The sequence below is a fragment of the Candoia aspera genome, chromosome 3, assembly GCF_035149785.1.
Source record: "Candoia aspera isolate rCanAsp1 chromosome 3, rCanAsp1.hap2, whole genome shotgun sequence".
Taxonomy (NCBI): domain Eukaryota; kingdom Metazoa; phylum Chordata; class Lepidosauria; order Squamata; family Boidae; genus Candoia; species Candoia aspera.
This window is the reverse complement of record NC_086155.1, coordinates 113,657,176-113,682,023: the sequence shown is the minus strand read 5'-3', so window position 1 is coordinate 113,682,023 and position 24,848 is coordinate 113,657,176. Positions and strand designations below refer to the sequence as shown.

Below are 24,848 nucleotides of genomic sequence, written 5' to 3'. Positions count from 1 at the left end.
CCAAGTTTTCTGCTTGTTTGTTTAAACAAACAAAGGAGAAAACCACATCCCCACCAACACTGACAGGGCAAGCTTCAGGGAGCAAACCCCCACACTCGCTAGCACTGAGCACTGATGATGTTACCTAGTTGGGTAATGAAACATCTGCAAGCAAACAACCTGTCATGCGCTGCCTACCTCCGAGTAATACACAGACGCTGATTCCGTGAAACAGGCTCTGGTTTATTCGCAGTGTAGATACAGTATAGGAAAAAAGCTGAGAGTGACAGGAGCGCGCCGGTGCGGGGTTTAAATACCCCGCACGGTCAGCGCCCCCTCACTCGCGGTTACGTCACCCCCCTTTGTCCAACACGCTGTCCTGCCGGTAGGTGAGGGGTTGCGAGGCCCCGCTGGCGTTCCGGGATCGCCCATCATCGGTTTCCCTATTCCTCCGGTGATTGCTGTCAGCTGGGCGATCTCCGTTGCGTTAGCGCTAACAGCTTGGGTGTGCCTCGCGATCCATTTAGCCATTGTCTCTTGTCCTTCAGTCTTTGTAAGTTGATGGCTACTTATCTTGAGCCCCTTCCCCTGTTTCCTTGTTATTGTCATGTGTGCCATTGCGCTGATGTCTTCAGCTCAACGGCACTCATGACATACTGCCCCCTGTCCGAATAGTGCCCCCCCCCGGTTTTCTGGTTTTTTACCAGGAGAGCTGTCAAAATGGTTTTTTTTTTTTTTTTTGAATTTCCCGCCGGAGTGTTTTTCGCCCCTCCCTTTCTTCCGCCCTCTACCACGTGTCTCTCTAGGGTGTGTTCTTAGTGCGCATGCCCAGGTCACACCCTGTTTGTTTGGCTCAGTTCGACGAGGAGAGAGGCGTGGCTGGTCGGGTGCTTATCAGCTCCAGGTAGGGCCCTTATTTTTTATTCTAAGTGCGTCGCCTTTGTTATGTGTGCTCCTGGGCGTTGCCCCCAGGATGCACTGTTGACTTGCTTGCCACTCCCCCGTGGGCCCGGGGCGGGGGGAGGGTGCTGGCGACCGCTTGTTACTGCCTCGTGGGCCCGGGGCGGGGGGGGGGTGAGTCCCGGGGGGGGGAGGTCCACCCAAGTCGCGGGCTTGGGGGGGCCCTTTCCCTTGGGGCACGGTAGGCGGGGGGGGCCCGCGGGGGAGGGGTTATGCAGGTGACGGTTTGCTAGTCTTGGTTTTGGCTTATCGGGGTATGCCCGGTGAAAAGCCCGGGTCAGGTCAGGCGCGTTAACGTTGTGCGCCGCCACCCATTCTGGGTGGGGGAAGTGTTTCCACCTGACCAAATAGTGTAAAGTTCCCCGTTGCCTGCGAGAGTCGAGTATGTCCCTTACGTCAAAGTGATGTTGCCCGTCGATCATCACCGGTGAGGGCAGTGGCGTGCTTGGGTGCCATCGAGAGGTGGTTGCCGGTTTCAGGAGGCTGGTGTGGAACACCGGGTGGAGTCTCCGTAGGTTGTGTGGCAGGTCCAAGCGTATTGCCACCGGGTTCACTATCTGCGTGACTCGGAACGGCCCGATGTACTTAGGCCCCAGTTTTTTCGAGGGTTGGGGTGACTTTAGGAATTTGGTGGATAGGTAGACCATATCCCCCGCTTGGAACGTCGGTTGTTGGCGCCGATGCTTGTCGGCCTGCTCTTTGTAGGCCGCCTGTGCATCCTTCAGCGCTGCCGTGATTATTGGCCACGATTCCGCAATCTTCCGTCCCCAGTCGCTAGCGTCCACCTGGGGTTCCGGGGGTTGTGGTAGCTCCGGTATGGGGACGAAGTCGCGCCCCGAGACTACCTCGAACGGAGTTTTCCCCGTGCTCGTGTGGACGGCGTTGTTGTATGCAACTTCGGCGAACGGGAGCAGTTCGGCCCAGTCGTCTTGATGATAGTTGGTATATGAGCGTATGAATTGCTCTAGGGTGGCATTGAGGACCTCTGTGGCTCCGTCCGTCTGGGGGTGCCAGGCAGTGGATAGGGCCTGTTGGGTCCCCGTCAGCTTTAGGAAGGCCCGCCAGAATTTAGAAGTGAACTGTGTGCCCCTGTCGGTCACCACACGTGCGGGACATCCGTGTAACCTGTACACGTGGATGAGGAAGAGTTTGGCTAGTTGTTGTGCGGACGGGACCGACGTGCAGGGGATGAAGTGGGCCTGTTTCGAGAAATAATCCTTCACCACCCAAATGGCCGTTTTCTTCTGGCTGGGTGGGAGGTCCACTATAAAATCCATGGAGATTTCCTCCCATGGGCGGGAGGGTTCTGCCACCTGTTGTAAAAGCCCCGCGGGTTTGCCTGGTGCCCGTTTGGCCCTGGCGCACGTTGGGCAGGACGCTACGTATGCTTTCACGTCTCGTCTTAGCGCGGGCCACCAGAATTGACGCCTTGTTAGGTGTAGGGTCTTAAGGAACCCAAAGTGTCCCGCTTGCTTGGCGTCGTGGGATCTATGCAAGATCGCTTGGCGTTGCGAGTCCGGGACATAGATTCTGCCTTCCCCCCATGCCAGGTCCTGTGCCATCGTTACCTTGTCGGGGTTTGCCAGGAACCAGGGGTCGGTTTTGAGGGTGGCGGCGAGGTCCGTGCGTATCCCCCCTGGTAGTTGCGGTTGGCGTCGTCTGGTCACCGGTTGTCCCGCCGTCGGTTGCGCCGTAGAGTCGAGCTGCCTCCGAGCGCCGCTCCGGGTGGTCACGGCCATCCCCAGTTGAGAGGCGGATAGGACCGTCCCAATGGTGTCTGGGGCGGGCTCTTCGTCTTGGGGCAGTCGGGAAAGGGCGTCGGCCAGGAAGTTCTGTTTACCTGGCATGAACTTCAGCTGGAAGTTGAAGCGGCTGAAGAACTGGGCCCATCGGACCTGTTTTGGGCTGAGGCGTCTGGGCGTTCGGAGGGCCTCGAGGTTCCGGTGGTCGGTCCAGACCTCGAATGGTTGGGTGGCTCCCTCGAGTAGGTGTCTCCATGTTTCTAGCGCCGATTTTACCGCGAAGGCTTCTTTCTCCCAGACGTGCCATCGCCTTTCTGTCTCGGAAAATTTCGACAGGTAGGCTCATGGTTTCAGAAGTCCTGCGGGGTCCTTTTGGAGTAGGATGGCCCCCAGGGAGAAGTCTGAGGCGTCGGCTTGGACCACGAACGGCCGTTCTGGGTCCGGGTGCGCGAGGATTGGCTCCGTGGTGAACAGCGCTTTCAACTTGTTGAATGCGGTCTGGCACGCGGGAGTCCAATTCAATACTGTGCCTGGGTTCTTGGCGCGTCGGGTGTCCCCCACCCCTTTGGTTTTGAGGAGGTCCGTTAGGGGGAGGGCTATCTCTGCGAACCCCCGGGCGAATGACCTGTAAAAATTCGCGAAGCCGAGGAAGCTCTGGAGTTGGCGTCTGTTGCGGGGGCGTTCCCAGTTCAGCACCGCCTCGACTTTTGCGGGGTCCATTTCTATGCCGTCTCTGGAAATTCGGTACCCCAGGTAGTCTAGGCGCGCTTTATGGAATTCGCACTTTGTGGGTTTAGCATAGAGCTGCGCCCTTCTGAGTTTGTCGAGGACTTGCCTGACTAGGGCCACATGTTCCTTGTGCGTTTTAGTGTAGATAAGGACGTCGTCTATGTAGACAAGGACCCCTTTGAACAGGTGTTCATGCAGGACCTCATTGATGAGCTGCATAAACACCCCAGGGGCCCCCGCGAGTCCAAACGGCAGCACTTTGCACTGGAAGGCGCCTAGGGGGCAGTTGAACGCAGTCTTCCATTCGTCCCCCTCCCTGATTCGGATGCGGTAGTACGCCTCGCGAAGGTCCAGTTTGGAGAAGACTTTGCCCGTGGACAGGTGGGCGAGCATGTCTTTCACCAGGGGTAAGGGGTATTTGTTGGACAGGGAAGCCGCGTTTAGGCCCCGGTAGTCGGTGCAGAGCCGTAGGGTGCCGTCTTTCTTCTCCTGGAATAAGACAGGGGCTCCGACCGGTGAGCATGCTGGCTCTATGAATCCCCTGTCTAGGTTTTTATCGATGAACTCCCGGAGGGTTGCCATCTCCTTCGGGGTCATCGAGTAGATCTTCGGTCTAGGTAAGGGGACGTCGGGCAGCAGGTCGATCCGACAGTCCATCTTGCGGTGGGGGGGTAGTTGGTCAGCTTCCGCCTCTCCGAAGACCTCGGAGAAGTCGGCGTATTGTTCCGGTAGGTCTGCTGTGGTAGCGGCGTTGTCCTGTGTAGTCGCCTCTGCTCGTCCCACAGTGGGGTTGGTTCTGCCCACCGGAACTGGTGCCCGATACTCGCCGTCGCCAAATGTGAAGGTGCGGGTCTCCCAGTCGATGCGCGGGTTGTTTGTCGCGGGCCATGGCATTCCCAGGACTGCAATGGGTCGTCCGATGTGGGTGACAACGAACGATGTGCGTTCGGTGTGAGTGCCCATTTGCAGGGTGACCGGCTCGGTTTGCATCATGGCTGGTTTCCCTCCCGCTGTTGAGCCGTCCAGCTGGTGGAATGCCAATGGCGTGGGGAGGGGGAAGCAGCGGAGGTCGAGTTTGGTGACTAAGTAGGGGTGGATGAGGTTTTTTGAGCACCCCGAGTCCACTAGTGCTGCGGCCGTGGTGGCTCCGTTGCCGGCAGAGAGTTTGATTGCCGCCATTATCACGGAGCTTTCGCCGTTCCGTCGAGGTGGTCCGCGCTGCTGTCCCACCGCCTGCCTCGCAACGCGTTTCAGGGCAGGCGGGGAGCGTTTCCCGCCGGCTGGTCTGGGTCTACGTCGTCCTCTTCCCCCCAGTGGGCGTCCCAGCCTTCCTCTGGTGTCGCTGTGGCTCCGGTCATTCGGCAGTGAGGGGGCGGCGGAGGGTTAGGTGGTTTGGGGCTAGTTTTCGAGGTGGGTTTAGGCACACTGGTCGGCGGTCGGTTGGCGAAGCAATCTGCCGTCTTGTGCCCTAGTTTTCCACACCTCCCGCAGGGCCCACGAATAAATTTCTTCCTAGGGTATGTGGGGCCGGCCGTCCCCACGTGTGGTGCGGGTACCTTTTTGCAGGTGTCGTTCGTGTCTTCCGTAGTTGTCATGAGGAAGGTGCGGTGCGCGTGTTCTGCTTTCCCCGCGAGGTGGATCCACCCGTGTAGAGTTTCTGGGTCGTCGCGGTAGAGGGCCCATTGAAGTACGTCGCGGTTGAGCCCCCTTTTGAACATTTCCAGCAGGGTGGTCTCGGACCAGTCGTTGACCTTCCCCGCGAGGGCTTTGAACTTGAGGGCGTAGTCCGGGACAGTGCGTGCGCCCTGTTTAAGTCTTTGGAGTGCGCTTTTCGCCCTCACTTTGGCTAGTGGGTCCTCGAAGTAGCTTTTCATCTCTTTGATGAAGGTGGGGAAGTTGGCGAGGGCGGGGGAGCTGGACTCGTACAGTTGGACGTACCAGTCCGCCACCCGGTCTTGTAGTTTGATCGCCACCGCAGCGATCTTGTCCGCTTCGGAGTCGTAGGAGTGTCCGTGCCTCCCCATGAACTCCCTGGCGTTCGTGATGAAGAACGACAGTTTCGCGGGGTTCCCATCAAAGAAGATGGGGAAGTCCTTTGGGGCCCGGGCGTTTTGTGCGCCCCTTCCTCTCGCTTCCCGGCCTGTGGTGTCGTCTGCCTGGGCCGTTTGTTGACCTTCATTTGGCCCGTGGGGGTTCGGCGCTTCGCTCGGGGTGTGGACCTGTGCGGGGACGTCGTTGGGCGGCGCGGGGGGCATCAGCGACTGAAGCATGGTCCGGAGTTCCTTCAGTTGGGTCTCCATGGCCGCGAGTCTAGCTTGTGCGTCCTCGTCCGCGATCCGCTCCGCCGCTGGGGCCGGTTCCGTCGGTGTGTCGGCGGGGGTGGGTTGCCGGTGGGGTTCAGTCTCTCTCGCCCGTTGGTCCGCTTCCTCCGCCGTCTGCTGGGTTGCTTCTTCGTCCTCCCCCGTGCTTACCGCCGTTGGGTTGCCGCTCCACGCCCATTGCTGGGGTGCGATGTGGGGCGCGGGGTTCTCCGCTGGTCTCGGGAGGTATGTTGCTCCCTCCCGTGGCCAGGTTGCCTCCGTCGCCATCTCCCCTTGGGGTTGGAGCTGAGGCTCGGGTTGGGTCGGGTGGGCGTCCATGGCTCCGGGAGTCCGCGGTGCCTCTGGCCTCGATCGGTCCTCCTCTGCTTCTTGCCGTGCGGCTCGCCCCCCTTGTCCGCGTCGCGCCGGCCTCATCTTCCTGGTCTTCTCGCCGTCTACTCCTCCCGCGGCTCGTTATCGTTCGGTGGGGCTCGGCGAGGCTGAGTTTATGACTCTCAGCTTTATGTCATGCGCTGCCTACCTCCGAGTAATACACAGACGCTGATTCCGTGAAACAGGCTCTGGTTTATTCGCAGTGTAGATACAGTATAGGAAAAAAGCTGAGAGTGACAGGAGCACGCCGGTGCGGGGTTTAAATACCCCGCGCCGGTCAGCGCCCCCTCACTCGCGGTTACGTCACCCCCCTTTGTCCAACACGCTGTCCTGCCGGTAGGTGAGGGGTTGCGAGGCCCCGCTGGCGTTCCGGGATCGCCCATCATCGGTTTCCCTATTCCTCCGGTGATTGCTGTCAGCTGGGCGATCTCCGTTGTGTTAGCGCTAACAGCTTGGGTGTGCCTCGCGATCCGTTTAGCCATTGTCTCTTGTCCTTCAGTCTTTGTAAGTTGATGGCTACTTATCTTGAGCCCCTTCCCCTGTTTCCTTGTTATTGTCATGTGTGCCATTGTGCTGATGTCTTCAGCTCAACGGCACTCATGACACAACCAAGCTCAGAGAGCACCAAGGAATCCAGAGTTCAACCCTGAGCTACAGATATTCTTTTCTATTGGTATTGATAAGATAGAGAGAAACAATGTTGTCATCATCCCAGGACTAGTTGCAGAACTATCCAGATATATGATCATATGAACTAAGGAGATAGAAACTTGTTGGTAACATTAGGTAACACTGCCCACATTTGTATCCAATACTGTGGAGCTATGCATTCCACTGTGGAGGAAGCCAATTAGTTACATATAACCCAATGGTAGATTGCATGTACTTACACACTGATAGAACTCCCTGTAACGTCCCTTTGTCATGGCTGGATTGTCCCGTCTGTAGACTTTAGCAATATGGTAACGTTTAATGTTGGTGATTTTGTTCATAGCCAAATAACGAGCAAATGGCACCTGGACAAAGAGGGCTAAGGAGAACACTTGAAATCCTAAGGCAAAACATCTTTCTTTCTGTGAAGATTCTACTAGAGCAGAGGGGGAAATCTAAGAACCTTTACTGCTAAGTAACATCTCTCAAGTGGAAACTATTAAAAGGCATTAACGTGGAGATACCCCATCCCTTAGACGACTGAGTAATTCAAAGATGCCACCAAGGCATCATCATCTAAATTGATATGCTGCCTGACTTCCAGCAACTCTGGGCAGTTTACAAATGATTTAAAATATGAAAAACAAGACAATAAAAACAAGAAACAAAAGAAGGGTAGAGATGGAGAATAACAAACTGGGCGGAAACAAAAGAAAACAACCTAGGTTAAAAGAAGGCTTCAGTCATCCCCACCAAAAGCCTGGGTGAAGAGCCAGGTCTTCAGGCCCCTTCAAAACACCAGCAGGAGAGGAAGAATGTACGAGGAGCAAAATGGGAAGTCAAGCCCAAAATAAGAAGCCGTGACCCTATGACCTTTCCCCAATTGATGGATATAATCCATATCCCACTGATATAAGACAGATATCTTGTTCCTAAGTGCATGTACAGAGATGTGTTATTATGTTCCTCCTAAGCAGCTTGAAATTCATTTTCCAGTAGTTGCTATATTATTCAGCAATCCTCTTTGAAAAATTTACTGTAAGTCTCACAGTTCTACAGGGTTTAACTATTTCTGTTAAGAGTCCAAAAGAAAACATCACTACGGTCTCCTCTCCTTCCTTTTGGTTTGTCACTTCAATTTTTGTTTCTCTGTTCAGAAACAAATCTTTACAACTGCGCAATGGATTCACTCTGTCCAGAACTACAGATCTGGATTTTATTCTATTCCTGTTTGCTAACTTTATGGAGTTGAACCAATGTATTTTGTTTGATCCAATGTGTTGAAGATATCAGATTACTGCCTAGATTTATCTTCTGCAAAATGTTGATAACAGCACAGATTTGTACTACCTACTCAAAAGTAAATCTCACTAAAGTCATCTTCAATATACCTCAACGGAACAGGCTCCCATGTAAGTGGATATACTGTAAGTCTGCCTAGATGTCATTAAGCGACTTCATAATTTTTGTAAAAGCAGGCTGTGAAAATAAATCCTCAGAAATGGAATACTTTAGCAATGGATCATAGGACCTGTTGTGACTTCCGTTCTTTCAGATAGTAGCATCAAATTGCCTGGATACCTATATATTTTCCCTCTTTCCTCATTTCTAGTTGAAAATTTGTTTAATCAACAAGTTGAACTATCAAAATAATGCTTCAGTAACTTGTGTATGGACTGAGCTTGAATAATTCTGATCACAGAATATGGAATGTAAGCTCAAGATGCCCGCTTACCATTTTATATTTATGACAGGAATACCAGGCCTTAGGATACAGTTAAATCATAGCGAAGAGATAGCAGCTCTCCTCCTTGGTCTTTCAGATCATAGATGAGCTTGGAGTCTTCTCCATATTTCCCTGTTAAGGTTTCCTAAAAAGAAAAGGAGTAAGAAAGAAGAGAGGAACAAGAACTAAGAAATGACAGATAGGAGTAGCAGTAAATAATGTTCTTACAAGAGACCAATAAAAGTTCTAGTCACAACGTTCTTATAAAGGTCACAATTGCTTGGCATCTGAATAAAAATAATAACAGTGAATCATTTCCATTCCTTTCTTCTACTTCATATAAATAGCAGCTTAAACAAAAAACAAAAAAACAGAAACTGAAAACAGAAACCAGTACAATTAATCAGATACAATATAAATGTCAAAATAATGAACAGCACTGATATAAATAGGAAGGGAAGAGCAGTGCAGGAAGGCTGTTCCATCAGGTATGGAGACCAGATTTTAAACCGATTTCCGTTTTTGCCTTACTTCCTTGTGGAAAACTTTCAAAGAGAATGCATGGCAGACTTCAACCGGAGTGATGTTTCAGAGCCATGGCAGTACCACAAAGAGGCAGTTGTACATGGCAATGAGAGTAAGGCTTCTTTCTTGTATGGTAGGAGGAAGTGATAGTTTGATTGGGAAGCAAACAGATGGAAACACACAAAACAACCAGGAAAATCTGATATGTGTTGGTGCAACAACCAGTACTTGACTAAATAAGTCTTGGTGTCTTGGTACTTTGTGAATGAATAAATTTATTGATTAGTCAAATGACCATATCAGAAAGTACTGGTCTTTTGGCTTTTACGGTACACTCCCTTGCCAGCAATCAACACCCAGATACACAAAAATCAACACTAGGTTTGACACCAGATGAACCATCAAACAGCACAATACACCCTAATCAAGGAACTATTAACTCAGTCAATCAACCAAGCAGCAAACAACAGCCCAATCAAAGAACTCCCAAGGAGAGAACAACACCCCCACCAACACAAGCAGGGCAAGCCACTGTATATAAACTGAGAGCAAGGCCCACTCCCTTTTCGCACTGAAGATGTTGCCTAGTCTGGCAATGAAACGTCTGCAAGAAAACAACAAGGCTCAGAGAGTACCAAGGACTCCACAGTTCAACCCTGAGCTACAAATATTCACTTCGATTGGTATCTTTACATTTGCCCCATCAATCCTTGGTCATGTGTGAATGAACTGTAAATTGTAACTTCTAAATATTTTATTAGATTTTACAGTACAATTATTTCTATACTGTTAACTTATTGCATTATATTTAGAATTCAAACTTTATTACAAGTCACTGACCTAGATTTCATTAAAAAAAAGTATGTAATACAAATTACAATGTGATATACATGATAAAAAAGCATAACAAAAAGGCCTGTAGTCATGCATAACCTACTTTGCTGTCAACATGCACAAATTCTACAGGCTACCAATAGAAACTTTCCAACAGCAAGTATATCAACCAAAAGAAGCTGCACATAGAATTCTTGTCTGACCAGGAAATGGGCTAAGAAGACGTGTTAGTAACTCATTGCAGGTGTCTTGGTAAAAATTACAGTACAGCGGGATATTATCTTGGAATTCAGTGCTTCCACCTTTGCAGGGGCAAAACCTTTCAGCATAGGTGATTTTTTTGCTGATGGCAAGATATTAAATCACAGTAGTGTAAAGTCCCTTTGAAGTTTGATATTTGTAAGTTGGGCCAGATATAATGCTGGTTTAAAATGGAATTTGCTGTGCCCCAATTGAGCTCAAAGTGATATTTCTGTGTATTCTGTTAGTAATTCTATGTCAAGAATTATTTAAGAGCTACCATTGCCTGATCTCATCTCAAGTACATCAGCATCTCAGTGTAAAACTCATTTATGTAGTTTGTAATTCATTTGGTGTTTCCAAGAAGAGTAGTAATTATCTGTTAGGATAAGATGCCTTGAGGCTGAAAGTGGGCCTTTACCCAATATCTGAGTCTTGGCTTCAAAAAGCTTCAAAGCAGGTGGTACATACTGGGCTTCTCTGGAGAAGAAGAGATGATTACTGCTGAACTCCTCCAAGTATTCAGAGCAACCCAAGATATATGATTATGTCACTTCTCTGAATAATGTAGCACAAATCTCAGGGACTTAAAACATGGGATTTGTTCAATTATGTGTCCTTCAAGGGTCCAGTAAAACTTCACATAGCCCCTTGCAAAATGCAGGACCTTTGATTTTTCATAGTTAATTTGTAATGACCTCCCCTAGAGAAATGGACCAGTGCTCCCTTGGCTCTTCTAAGACCTGCTGGTGTCTGTGATAGTATGACAGCATCATCTACATAAAGCAATAAAGATATAGGTTTACTAGCCTGGGTTGGGTGTGAAACTCTTCCTTGCTGAAGGCATCTATAATTACATTAATATAGTAACTGAAAAGAAGTGGGTTTTTTTTAGCTAATTCTAACTTCTAGTTTTAGGTTTTAGTACTAGTGTTAACAGTGCATTGCTGATTATTTTATTTATACTTAAGTGTAATTTGAGGACATAGGATGGGTTCTTAATACACAAGTTTCTCTGGAGAGGAAATCTACATGTCAGAAAATTCTGTAAATTTTTCTTTAAAAAAAAGGACGGTATACCTGTATCAAAATACTTAAATGTAAAATAATTAACACTGCAATGGCAGCATATCCATGGCTATTTAGAAATAAGTAGCATTGAGGTCAATAGGGTTACTCTAAGATAAACAGCCATAGCATGAATTTGCAATTTTGGGGGACACTGGAAACCTTTAGGATTTTGAAAAAAGTATCCCAGGAGCTTCTATAAGCTAGCTGGAATTAATTTTAAATTATTGGAATCACCCTTCCTTACCTTTACCTCTCTGAGTAGATGCATGCATGCATGCACCTCACTCTCGCTTTGGCTACGCCTACTCTTCACAGCTACATTCTTTCTGCACACACTCTTCTCTCCCATCTCACTCTGTTTTCCCAAGAAGGTTCTCTTCCTCTCCCTCTGCCTCTTCCCCCCACTCTTTAGGAAAAAATAAATAATTAGGAAGAATGGGGGCTTTGCCAAATACTGAGAGAGCTAACTATGGAGACAGTCTAGGATGCAAAGCTCAGTGGGGAATTACTTCTTAGAATATTTTTATTTTCAGTTCATTTTCTGAGTTGTTTGAAGTTACAGATTTGAAGGTTATTCATTAAATAAAAAAATATACCTGAACTGTTGCCATCCCTAACTTGTGCCATCTTACCTTTAATTCAAATACTGGAGTATCTATCGTCTCAGCTCCATGACGTTTGAAGCATTGGGTAATGATGCTGAAGACTTTCTCCCTGATAGCCATCTGTTTGGGATTATAGTCCCGAGTACCCTGAAAACAAAAATGAAAGGTGTGGGTTAGAAGACAACCTCAGTAACTTCCATCCTATTGAAAGTGTGATACATTAAGAAAGTGTGGATGTGAAGCTTGACACAGTAGAGAACAGCAGCAAAAGAAAACAATTCACAGCAGCTCTTTATTATATGGAGCTTTTAGCTTAGTTAAAATAGAAAGTGAATGGGGACAACATGGTGCAGATTTTAAAAGTTACGATTATGAAAAGGATGGATGGAATTCTTCTCATTTTCTCTCATAACTTCAATGGTTTGGATTAATCACCCAGCACTAATTATAGGACAAACCAAATTACAATGCATGCTACAGAGATGTGCACAGGAAATATCAAACAACTGTACTGTATCTGCAAACATCTATCCAGATTCTGTTATTCCATGTGTGTAAGATGTACAGTACTAATGACCCATTAGTAGTGGGTAGTTCTACTGAATTTCTTGCAATTTCAGAACATAATAAAATTACAGCAAATATGGTTTTGATGTATTATTACAAAATAATTTTACTGCTAAACTAAATCTGTAAAAATCTATCTTAAAGGTGATACATAATTGATTATGAATGATCTAATAGAATTCACTGCCACAAATTATTTGAGAGCCATTATTTAAATATGTATCTGATATTTATTGGCCCTAATAAAGGTATGGATATTGGACAGCATACTTTTAAGAAACAGAGGCTAAAAGGCAACAATGGGGGAAAGCTTGCTCTGTTTGCAAACTGTGATGGACCATAGAACACAGAGGAGGCAGAAAACAGTTAAGAGAATAAACAAAGCCATTACAGGAGAGATTCTTGAGTCCAGACGAGGGGAAAAAGAGATTCTACCATAATTACACTTAGTGTGAGTTATGCAGGAGAATTACTCTGGTAGGCTTTCAAAATTGTGTTACATTATCCCACAAGCGAAAAAGGTCTTTCTAAAAATCCAAGTGGTTCGACTTCCAGTGGGACTATGGCTGGACAGAAAACACTTGGAATCATCCCATTTGTATTCCAGAATGTCGCCTTGTAGCCTGAGGATGGCAATCAGTGTTGCGTCAATCTGGTAAGAGGAAATGGGAGTTGGGGATGCCATCATTTTCCAGACCATGCTACAGCCTAATGGGACACTAGGTCAAGCCTTTCCCATTTCTAAATCACCCAATTTATATATTTTTTAAGTTTCTCTACCCCAAGAGAGGCTTTCCACAGCAAGAAGAAACGAATCTCTTGGTACTCGTCGTTATTTCTGGATTAATCTTAAAACTTCTTTTTAATTGTGGGCTTACTTCCCATTTAAATTTTAAGGAGTGATAATAAATAATCATCTCCCTGTTACTATTTTTGTATTTAATTTGAAGGATTCAATATTTTCCTACATGTTGACTTTGTCCTTTTGAGTCTTCAGTTTTCCACTAAAACTTTCACTTCCATTCTTTGGGCTCTGCAGCTGCTGGTTAGAACACTTTCTCTTTTGTCAATATCACTCAATAACTTTCCGAAGCCTTTCCGTAACCCGCTAGTTCCGATCTGTGCTAGCCATGTATCCAGGGGGCGCCATAATCTACTGCCTGAAAGATGGATGACCTTAAGGAAACCTTCTCAGACCTTCATTCTGGGTTCCGTTGTGATCTCAAAAGAGACTTTCCATGATATTCATCAAGTTATTCTGAAAGATATTTGGGATATTTTAGAAAATATCTGCTCTAAAATGTGTCAACTGCTTGTGGACGCTTTTGAGGGAGCGGAAGAGTTCTATCAAGAGCGAGATATTTCTCCTGACAGCAAACTCTTTGAAGAAATGCCAGGCGATGAATACATTCTGGTGATGAAGGAGTTACAGTCCGACTTGCAAGATACTGATGGTTTTTTTTTTCCTTTAAGGGATTGTTTTGGGAACGAAATGGTTTTGCTTTGTGGGAGGATTTTTGACTTTTTAAGTGGGGCAGTTGGGCTGTTTGATGTCTTTATGAAAAATGCCTTATATGTAAACATGGAGACAAATAAATGTTCTGGTTTATTTTGATGTGGGATAAAAAAAATTAAGAATATATATTTGGTCTGACATTAAGGCTTATATAACTTCATTTTTCATTTTTATTTCATTTTAATGATTTGACTGGATTTTTCAAAGGTTTGATTCATAATATTTATAAGACACCTGTAAGGTAGAATAATAATCGGTTTTTAGGTTTAATAGGGTTAAAAGCTTCAGCAAAGGATCGTTACCTTGTCGTGGTGCTGGAGCTTGAGCACCTCAATGATGCCATGAGCTAAACCGTGAAGGGCCACCCAAGACGGGAAGGTCGCGACAGAGAGGACAGACTAAATGCGATCCCTGGGGAAGGTAATGGCAACCCACCCCAGTATTCTTGCCGTGAAAACTAAATGGATCAGTACAACCAGAGATATGTCGGTATACCATCGGAAGATGAGACCCCCAGGTCGGAAGATGGTCAAAATGCTACTGGGGAGGAACAGAGGATGACTTCAACTAGCCCCAGACGTGATGACGCAGCTAGCTCAAAGCCGAAAGGACGGCTAGCGGCCGACGGTGCTGGTGGTGAACGGCGAATCCGATGTTCTAAGGATCAACACACCATTGGAACCTGGAATGTAAGATCTATGAGCCAGGGCAAATTGGATGTGGTTATTGGTGAGATGTCAAGATTAAAGATAGACATTTTGGGCGTCAGTGAACTGAAATGGACTGGAATGGGCCACTTCACATCAAATGACCACTAGATCTACTACTGTGGACAAGAGGACCACAGAAGAAATGGAGTAGCCTTCATAATTAATAGTAAAGTGGCTAAAGCAGTGCTTGGATACAATCCAAAAAATGACAGAATGATCTCAATTCGAATTCAGGGCAAGCCATCTAACATCACAGTGATCCAAATATACGCCCCAACCACAGATGCTGAAGAAGCTGATCAGTTCTATGAGGATCTGCAGCACCTACTGGACAACATGCCTAAAAGAGATGTTATTTTCATCACGGGAGACTGGAATGCTAAGGTGGGCAGTCAAATGACACCTGGAATTACAGGTAAGCATGGCCTGGGAGAACAAAATGAAGCAGGACATAGGCTGATAGAATTTTGCCAAGACAACTCACTCTGCATCACAAACACTCTCTTCCAACAACCTAAGAGACGGCTTTATACATGGACTTCACCAGATGGACAACATTGAAATCAGATTGACTACATCCTTTGCAGCCAAAGATGGCGGACATCTATACAGTCGGTAAAAACAAGACCTGGAGCTGACTGTAGTTCCGATCACGAACATCTTATTGCACAATTTAGGATCAGACTAAAGAGATTAGGGAAGACCCACAGATCAGCTAGATATGAGCTCACTAATATTCCTAAGGAATATGCAGTGGAGGTGAAGAATAGATTTATGGGACTGGACTTAGTAGATAGGGTCCTGGAAGAACTATGGACAGAAGTTGGCAACATTGTTCAGGAGGCGGCAACAAAATACATCCAAAGAAAGAGAAAACCAAGAAGGCAAAATGGCTGTCTGCTGAGACACTAGAAGTAGCCCAAGAAAGAAGGAAAGCAAAAGGCAACAGTGATAGGGGGAGATATGCCCAATTAAATGCAAAATTCCAGAGGTTAGCCAGAAGAGATAAGGAATTATTTTTAAACAAGCAATGCGTAGAAGTGGAAGAAGACAATAGAACAGGAAGGACAAGAGACCTCTTCCAGAAAACTAGAAACATCGGAGGTAAATTCCAGGCCAAAATGGGTATGATCAAAAACAAAGATGGCAAGGACCTAACAGAAGAAGAAGAGATCAAGAAAAGGTGGCAAGAATATACAGAAGACCTGTATAGGAAGGATAACAATATCGGGGATAGCTTTGACGGTGTGGTCAGTGAGCTAGAGCCAGACATCCTGAAGAGTGAGGTTGAGTGGGCCTTAAGAAGCATTGCTAATAACAAGGCAGCAGGAGACGACAGCATCCCAGCTGAACTGTTCAAAATCTTGCAAGATGATGCTGTCAAGGTAATGCATGCTATATGCCAGCAAATTTGGAAAACACAAGAATGGCCATCAGATTAGAAAAAATCAACTTATATCCCCATACCAAAAAAGGGAAACACTAAAGAATGTTCAAACTATCGAACAGTGGCACTCATTTCACATGCCAGTAAGGTAATGCTCAAGATCCTGCAAGGTAGACTTCAGCAGTTCATGGAGCGAGAATTGCCAGATGCACAAGCTGGGTTTAGAAAAGGCAGAGGAACTAGGGACCAAATTGCCAATATCCGATGGATAATGGAAAAAGCCAGGGAGTTTCAGAAAAACATCTATTTCTGTTTTATTGACTATTCTAAAGCCTTTGACTGTGTGGACCATAACAAATTGTGGCAAGTTCTTAGTGGTATGGGGATACCAAGTCATCTTGTATGCCTCCTGAAGAATCTGCATAACGACCAAGTAGCAACAGTAAGAACAGACCACGGAACAACGGACTGGTTTAAGATTGGGAAAGGAGTACGGCAGGGCTGTATACTCTCACCCTATCTATTCAACTTGTACGCAGAACACATCATGCGACATGCTGGGCTTGAGGAATCCAAAGCTGGGGTTAAAATCGCTGGAAGAAACATTAACAATCTCAGATATGCAGATGATACCACTTTGATGGCTGAAAGCGAAGAGGAACTGAGGAGCCTTATGATGAAGGTGAAAGAAGAAAGTGCAAAAGCTGGCTTGCAGCTAAACCTCAAGGAAACCAAGATTATGGCAACCAGCTTGATTGATAACTGGCAAATAGAGGGAGAAAATGTAGAAGCAGTGAAAGACTTTGTATTCCTAGGTGCGAAGATTACTGCGGATGCTGACTGCAGTCAGGAAATCAGAAGACGCTTAATCCTTGGGAGAAAAGCAATGACAAATCTCGATAAAATAGTTAAGAGCAGAGACATCACACTGACAACAAAGGTCCGCATAGTTAAAGCAATGGTGTTCCCCGTAGTAACATATGGCTGCGAGAGCTGGACCATAAGGAAGGCTGAGAGAAGGAAGATCGATGCTTTTGAACTGTGGTATTGGAGGAAAATTCTGAGAGTGCCTTGGACTGCAAGAAGATCCAACCAGTCCATCCTCCAGGAAATAAAGCCAGACTGCTCACTTGAGGGAATGATATTCAAGGCAAAACTGAAATACTTTGGCCACATAATGAGAAGACAGGACACCCTGGAGAAGATGCTGATGCTAGGGAGAGTGGAGGGCAAAAGGAAGAGGGGCCGACCAAGGGCAAGATGGATGGATGATATTCTAGAGGTGACGGACTCGTCCCTGGGGTTGCTGGGGGTGTTGACGACCGACAGGAAGCTCTGGCGTGGGCTGGTCCATGAAGTCACGAAGAGTCGGAAGCGACTGAACGAATGAACAACAAGGGTTAAATGTTCTAGTATTATTAATTATAAAAGTAGTTTTTATAATTTGATTTTTGTTATAGTGGACAGAAGTATATAGAATAGTGATAGGAAGGAAAGGAGGGAGGAAAATTGATTTATAGATTTATATATTATTTCTGTTTTTTCTATAAGGGGAAGGAGCAATTGTATTAGTGATTTGTATATGTGCTAACGGAAGGATTTATAGAAATAATGCGAGCTGTGTTTGATATAGAATAAGGGTTTGAATATGGAAATTGCTGTATACTCCTGTTGGTGAAAGTTGGAAGTCACTTCATGTAATCTCTAAAATTCTTTTTTCTTGCATTTTGCACTCTTTTTAGTTTTTTTTCTTTTTGTAGTTTTTTTCTTGTAGTTTTTATCGTTTCTTTAAAACTTAATTAAAATTCTTATTAAATAAAAATAAAAATAAAAATCCAAGTGGTTCCAGTTTCCTAAATTTGCTAGCCTCACAGAGTTTGACACAAGCTTGAAGTTTGGCCACTATAAAAAACCAGATGCCAAGTTCAAAGAATCCCAGCTGTGTCCCTATGCTCTTTTCAGAGCAGTATCAGTAAGATTCTGAGACCAGCTTCAGTGTCACAAACTACTGCCTATAGCCCTCATAACTAATCCACCCAGGTAGTAAGGAACAAATATGAAGCAGGAGATATAGCAGAAGATATCAACAATGGATTAAGGCTGCAATCCTGTATGTGCTTAGCTGAGAATAAGACAGAGACAGAGTGAGATGGGGGAGAAGAGTGTGTGCAGAATTGACTTCTAAGTCAATATAAACTGGACTGCAATCAGATGAGTTCTTTCAGAGTAAACTTGTTTAATATAAAGTTATAAATATTACATTTTACTTAAGTATGACAATGGAAATGAATTGTAGGTTGTAAAATCATTTGTAAAAGTTATTCATAACAAAACATTCATAAAAGTTATTCATAACAAAACATGCATTCTGCTAGATTCTGAACTTTTGCTTCCAGAGATCATTACACAATCACCATGCTATCAGATTAACTTGAATATAAAAAATTGGGAGTACCACATATTCATATAACAAACTATGATGACAATTTAAGAACTTTAAACTGGAACAAATTATTTCTCCACATAATCATTCAACTTTAACAGTATTCAATTTAATATTGAATACTGAGATTCTATTGGTTATTACCAACAGGAAAGCTGAAAGTAATCTCTAAGTAGAGACTGACCAATGTCTTCCATTTGGTTATGATAAATCGGAGGAAGACAATTGAAGCACTCCTTAAAAATCAACCTCTATTGCACTGAAACATATGGGAGGATTGTTGTGGCATTCTCTAGATGTGTTATTTTAAACAACTGCATGCAATCCAGGGCATCATAGTTTTTACACAGAAAAAGCCTTCACTATCAAAAGGAAGGTCCTCCACTTTAGCACGTGTGGTAGATACAAAAAAAGTACAGACTTAGTGATGTCTCAGGAATGGTAAGAGGATGACAAGTGCTGATGAGCCAGGTCACCATATTCCAAATACTGAAGAAGGTTCCACTTATGACAAATTAGACGGTGTCATAACGTCATCTTATAGATTTTTGAGGTGGACAAAACTGACTCATGTTACACAACTGGGCCAGGAGTTCTCAAAACTGTTCCGTCATGACTGAGAGGGGGGAGTACACATATAAAGAAAATGCCTCTGGCATGGCAGTCAAGCTTGAGTTTTTGAGAACTACAAAGCTTATAAACAGATTTATACCTTCATTCTGTTATGAAACACCAGCAAAATTTGTTCTTAAATTATTATTTCTATTACAGAACATTTGGAAATGAGCTTTTTATACTTCAATTTACAAAATGTTTTATACACGTCAAAACTGTCAATAACATTTTTCAATACGATTTGATTAAAGTGTAATGTATTCATGGATTAGAGATTTTAATGCAATTCACGCAGACTAAACTCTCATTTCAGTACAGTATAACGACTGACACCTATTGATTGTATGATAAACAATTACTGAATATTGGCAATCCACTGATAATTACCAATAGTTAGGTTCAGCTCCTTTTGGCAATATTCACATGTCTCCAGCATCACTTCCAGTATGGCATGCAGTTATAGATCCATAGCCTTTGAAGTGTCTATAGAAGTGTACATCTTAACAAAGTTCAGTATTTTTATGTTTTATTTTATAAAATTATATCAAAGATTAAAATGTAATTAATAAAAGTGGTGCAATTCTAGTCCCAATGAAACTATCATTTTAGGGGGTTGCTGAACCACAAAGTTTGAGAACTCTGACCTTGACAAACCATAGTGCAGCCATCCGTCATGGTAGCTTACTCCATAGGATGAATACTTACAGAACAGCATGCGCGAGGCTACAGGAAAGCAAGATACCACTTCACTAAGTATTTTTGCTGCTGTATACTTCCTTTAGCTTGCAAAAGTAGAAAGATAGAAAACAAGCTGCTTAAGAGAAAAATTCCCTCAGCACGGGATGTAGTTTATAGACAAATCTTCCCAGTGTTAAAGGTTAAAAGGAAACTGGGGGAAAAGGCAGGTACTGCACCCAGGAATTTGCACACTAGAGATAAATTTATCATTTAAAAAAAAAATCTATCTCAGCTGCAGTAGATTCTAAAGCTGGGGCTTGTGCAGATGAAAATCTAGTATATGTGAGGCACAGATACCATAATGAAGAATCATCAAATTCTCCCTTGATGCCAAAAAGACTTTTTGGTAGCATAAAACTGAATAAATATAAGTGGTCCACAAGTTGGCGTCTGCAATGGAAAAAAGAAAAAGTCAAAATTTACCTTAGGTGTCTTCAAAACAAATTTATGCTTCCCTTCTTCAGGATGCATTGCTGACTTCATTTCCAGAAGCTTTGACACCTGCTTTGTGATCTGAAAGATATTATTTTTATTCATTGTAAGTTACACAGGTATTAGTTGCTACATACAGTATACATGCCTTTTTTATTGCTGCCAAATGGGATAAACTGCCTGACCCAAAAATTATTGTAAATTTTACCATTTTTCTCATGCTCAACATGCCATCTTTTCTTCTCTCCTTTAAAGTTTTTAAAATTACTTAAATATACAAGTGCTAAAAAAACAGAACCTTCGTAGAAAGCTAGTAGAAAAGGAAGCAGCACTTATGTTCAACTGGGATTGATTTAGAAAGCAATACCCAATATTACACCAAGAAAAACATATACTCTATGCACAATATTCTCTCCAGTAAAGAATATATACTGCTGCTGTTTCTTTCTTTCCTAACAACATATAAGCATACAGCCTCTTACAGCATAACATCGTCTCATTTTAATTTGCATAACTTACAGATAGAGCTTCTTCTTTGAAAACCTATTTATTCTGCTGTTCAGATATGCTCAGCTAGCACTGTAAAGACGGTGTGGATTTAATACCATATCCTTGAGGTATGCACGGTTAAGGTTACTGAAGAATTTGGAGATTTCTACATACATTTAATTATTACAAGAGATTTTTACATAGTTTCCTCTGATTTTTTCCCTGCCCATATTCAGTAAACTACAACTAAGAGGACACCCCCCCCCCCAATGTTTAATGAGCAAAGGAAGGGGAAGATAAATGGAGGTGAGGCAATAGTTTCAATAGGACAGTATTAATGGCAGGCTTCCAGGGCCAGTGCTTACGATTATAAAGATCCCTCCAGTCAATCTCAGTTCCTCCTGGTTAAACAAACACATCCATATAATTTTCTTGGCAACCACATGCAAGTGGTCTGCCCTCGCCTTCTCCTGGGTTTTTAAGGCTTCCCAATCTAGCCTACATACCTGGGATTTTCTGAGATCTCCAATCCAGGTCTATGCTGCTTGATTTTTGGCACAATACGTTGTCACATTGCTATGGTTTATTTTGAAGGACAAAATAGCCCAAATATTTGATATAAAGTAATTCTGTGCTTAAATATTATATCAACCTGAGACTTATATTCAGTTTATTGACTGCACTTTCTTTCACCTGTATGCAGGTGAATGAAGCCTAACCCCCTTGGGCAAATTAGTGCTGGTTTCAAGATAAGCATGAGAATGAGTATGACACTCCATTTACCTTCTCATGTGGCCTGTGTTTTTACAGATTATTTGCCACTGCATTGTGTGCTTTCAATATACTGTACAAAGAATCAACGCAGAGCAGAAACTTCCAAACAGCATGGTTCTTGCCCAGTAGAAATTATGAAAGCTGCCTCACCAGCCCAACGTGCACCTTAGGAGGGGTGATCTGTGACACTATATGTTATTCACATAGAACAAGGACATGTCAGTTCTCCAAGCGCCACTTTCCTGCACTTTATGAAAATCGCGAGCCGATTCCGAAATCTAGACTATGGAAAAAGGCTGTCCATAGTCCCGTTCATCGCCTTACCTCTTCCGGGCTAGCTTTCTCCTGCTTGAGGCGCCGCACCATATCTGCCTGTCTCCTCAGCGCCTCTTCCTCAGCCATAACGATGACACTCCCCGCCGACAGGAAAAAATGAAAAAAAAGGGGAGAGGAGAGAACCGCCGGCACCTTTCGCTCTTCCTCACCCGCAGAATTTGACCTTTTGCCTCCCTACGCATGCGCACTGCCTTGTATTGAGGCGACGGAATCTGCCCACACTTCAACTCGGTGTTCAGCGGGGGTGAGATTGGACGAGCCTGAGGTGGATGATGCAAGAGAAGCAAGAGAAGAGAGGAAGTGACGTTGGCTGCGCCTTGCTCATCATCCTCTTGGCGCTGCCGCCTTTCTTTTTCGCGAATGAAGCCTTCATCTTAAAATTGCAGTCCTGTTAATCTCTGTTCAGAAATAGCTCCCTTGAGCTCAGTAAGCCGTATGTTCAGGATCGGTGAAACTTAAACACATTTATATAAGTCAAGTGCAGGGGCTGTGCTTGCACATTGTCCTAAGTGATTTGTTTTAACTACAATGGTTGGGTTCACACATAACACTGAACCATAATATAGCTTATTAGCTTTAGATTATTGTTCTGTGTGAACCTATCCAGTTGCAATTATTTCAGGAAAACAAGACTTAGTGTAATGTATGAATCCAGCCAATGACGAATTCTACAGAAGGGATGTTTGGTGAGCAATCGTTCTGTCTGGCGTCAGAATTTGATAGAAGCCACCATAAGCCAGGGATAAGGACTGCACAAAAGCAGGGGTGGGCTGCCAGCAGCCCCAAGCTTCCCATCCTCAAGATTTCCCTGCTAAAATTTAGCACTTTGCTCTCTATACTTTTAAGAAAGTATTTTTTAAAATTACAAGTTAAATAGCTTAAGCATCCATTGATTTAAGACACCCATTTTACTTTTTAACCTCCTCAAAACAATTCCAAAATAATTTGGTTTTCTGTCTCCATTAAACTTATAATGTCTGCTGTACTATATTATTAAGAGGAAGTAGCCTACCACTTTACTAGACATATACAGAAGTACAGTAAGTAGAGATTAGGGCTCACACTATACAAGCTGCATATTTTTTATTATTTTAATACAATTACTTCTAAATATCTTGGCTCTCTTGTGAGGATGGTGATACAGTTCATACATGGAGCTCCATATCTAGAAACTGTTCTTTGTTTCCCCTCTAGGTGAAATCTAACCACATTTCTCCCCTTTGGACACTGGAGAGCTATTTTTTTTATCTGCCAAATGCTTTTCAAGGTTAATTTTACTGACTGACTAGTTTGGGGAATAAGAATAAGCAACTAAGGACAAGCCTACAGAACTCCAAGTCACAACAATCCTTAAAGGGCTTTAACAAATGGAGGTTTTTACCAGCAGATTAATTAGTAAGTACATTGGACTCCTTCATAGTCTCAAATGTGAATGCTCCTTTGTTTGAGGCATTACGTATTATGAATATCATGAATTTTGTATCTGATAATAATGGAGGAGGGTGGTAGAATTTACTCTTACTGTATCAACTAGAGGCTTGCAGTAATACTGTCTTCCACCATTGTCTTTCTCAACAGAACTTGTTGCCAAGGAATGCCTTTTAATCTGAGACTACATCTTTGTTATTTACCAAAACTAACCCCATGCAGGAAACATTGGAAGGGCAGAAGATTAGAATAGAAGCTCTCCTATCAAAAAAGAGGAAACATTGTGGCCAATCCTGCTGTTACTTTCCCAACCTCTTCTGAAAAGTGTCTTAACATACTTAGCACAAATGGGTTGAACAAATTTAGGGCCAACTGCACACAGCTGAGCATTTACACCTGCAACCCACTACTAAAACAACTTGCTTTCTGTTCTTCAGGCAGGTGGTTCTGTCTCTATGAATAAACATAGCCTAGAAAGGTGGGAGAATAAAAGACAGAGTATATTATCCCTGGCTCAATTGTTTAAAAGTCAACCCCACCAAACTGAGTTGCTATATGTGAAGCAACTGTTTGGTCCACATCACAAGAGAAAATTATTGCTTACATTTAAACAATCAGTTTTGCCAGGAATGTTTCTGAGAATGAGGAAATTCCATGCTAACTTTCAAATTTACCACAGTAAATTTTGAGAATTGTAAAAAACTAGAAATGAAGCAGTCTTGAGAGAGAGAGAGAGAGAGAGAGAGAGAGAATCTTATAAGAGATTCATCAGATGTCAGATTAATGTCACCCCAAAGACTTGACCCTATAAATACCTTTAAGCAATCTACGGTTACTGAAGCCCCTGTGATGTCATCTAGTGGTGCTGTCCGGTCTTTATGTGAGTCTGAACTAATGTTCAGTGTAATGTTCATAAATGTTCATAAAGCATAATGTTCAGTGTAAACAAAGAAAGCATTTATTAGGACTCAAAAAAACTTGCCTCTTTGGCCTCCCTCTTGACCAGCTAGTGTCTTAGAATATAAAGAAGCTTTCACATTATTAAGACCAGATTACTTGATACTGAACAACAGAATGAATTTAATTTCACATCATATCCAGGAACATTTAGAAACCCCTAGATGGAAACTAAGTACATATTTCACCACACCTATATCATCTGCTTAGCAACAAGCCTTTTTAAGAACCAGATATGATGTTTTACTTACAGTGGTTCTTAGTGGTAGATTAGCCAAAATTCCTTTCTCTGAAAGAACTTGTCCCTACAATTCACTCTACTAGGGCCATACGCACTGAGTTGGCAATCCACCTCTTTCATTTCAGCACATCTCCAGATTGTGCCCTGCACCATTTTGTGAACTCCTTGGCCACTTTTCAACAAGCTTTCAGCAGCATAACCACTGCTCAAATCCAACTCAAGTTGGCAGCCCTTTTAAAACCACAGCTCTTCAACATCAGTCTTGGTCTTAGTTAATAGCCTTTTATTTATTATTAGATTTATATCCTGCCTTTTTTGTACAACTCAAGGCAGGGTACATAATACTCTTGCCTGTTTCCCCACAATCACCACCCTGTGCGGTGAGCTGGCCTAAGAGAAAGTGACTGGCCCAAAATCACCCAACCAATTTTCATGCCGAAGGGAAGACTAGAACTCACGG

At 44.2% G+C, this 24,848-nt stretch overlaps 1 protein-coding gene across 2 annotated transcripts in view; it reads right to left on the bottom strand.

Annotated features, from left to right (window-relative positions):
• Nucleotides 1-21,885, bottom strand: part of LOC134493842 (histidine--tRNA ligase, cytoplasmic) — a 41,126-nt gene extending 19,241 nt beyond the window's left edge. The window contains exons 1-5 of one of the 2 annotated variants that reach the window (XM_063298642.1): nucleotides 21,751-21,885; nucleotides 20,155-20,244; nucleotides 11,783-11,902; nucleotides 8,530-8,625; nucleotides 6,994-7,119 (exon numbers count right to left, since the gene is read on the bottom strand). In XM_063298642.1, coding sequence (XP_063154712.1) covers nucleotides 6,994-7,119; nucleotides 8,530-8,625; nucleotides 11,783-11,902; nucleotides 20,155-20,244; nucleotides 21,751-21,828 — 510 coding nt within the window. In that variant the 5' untranslated portion in view covers nucleotides 21,829-21,885. Of the gene's footprint in view, nucleotides 1-6,993; nucleotides 7,120-8,529; nucleotides 8,626-11,782; nucleotides 11,903-19,380; nucleotides 19,493-20,154; nucleotides 20,245-21,750 lie in introns of those variants that run through there. The other variant, XM_063298643.1, reaches the window with a different exon arrangement.
• Between the last annotated feature and the right edge of the window lie 2,963 nt (nucleotides 21,886-24,848).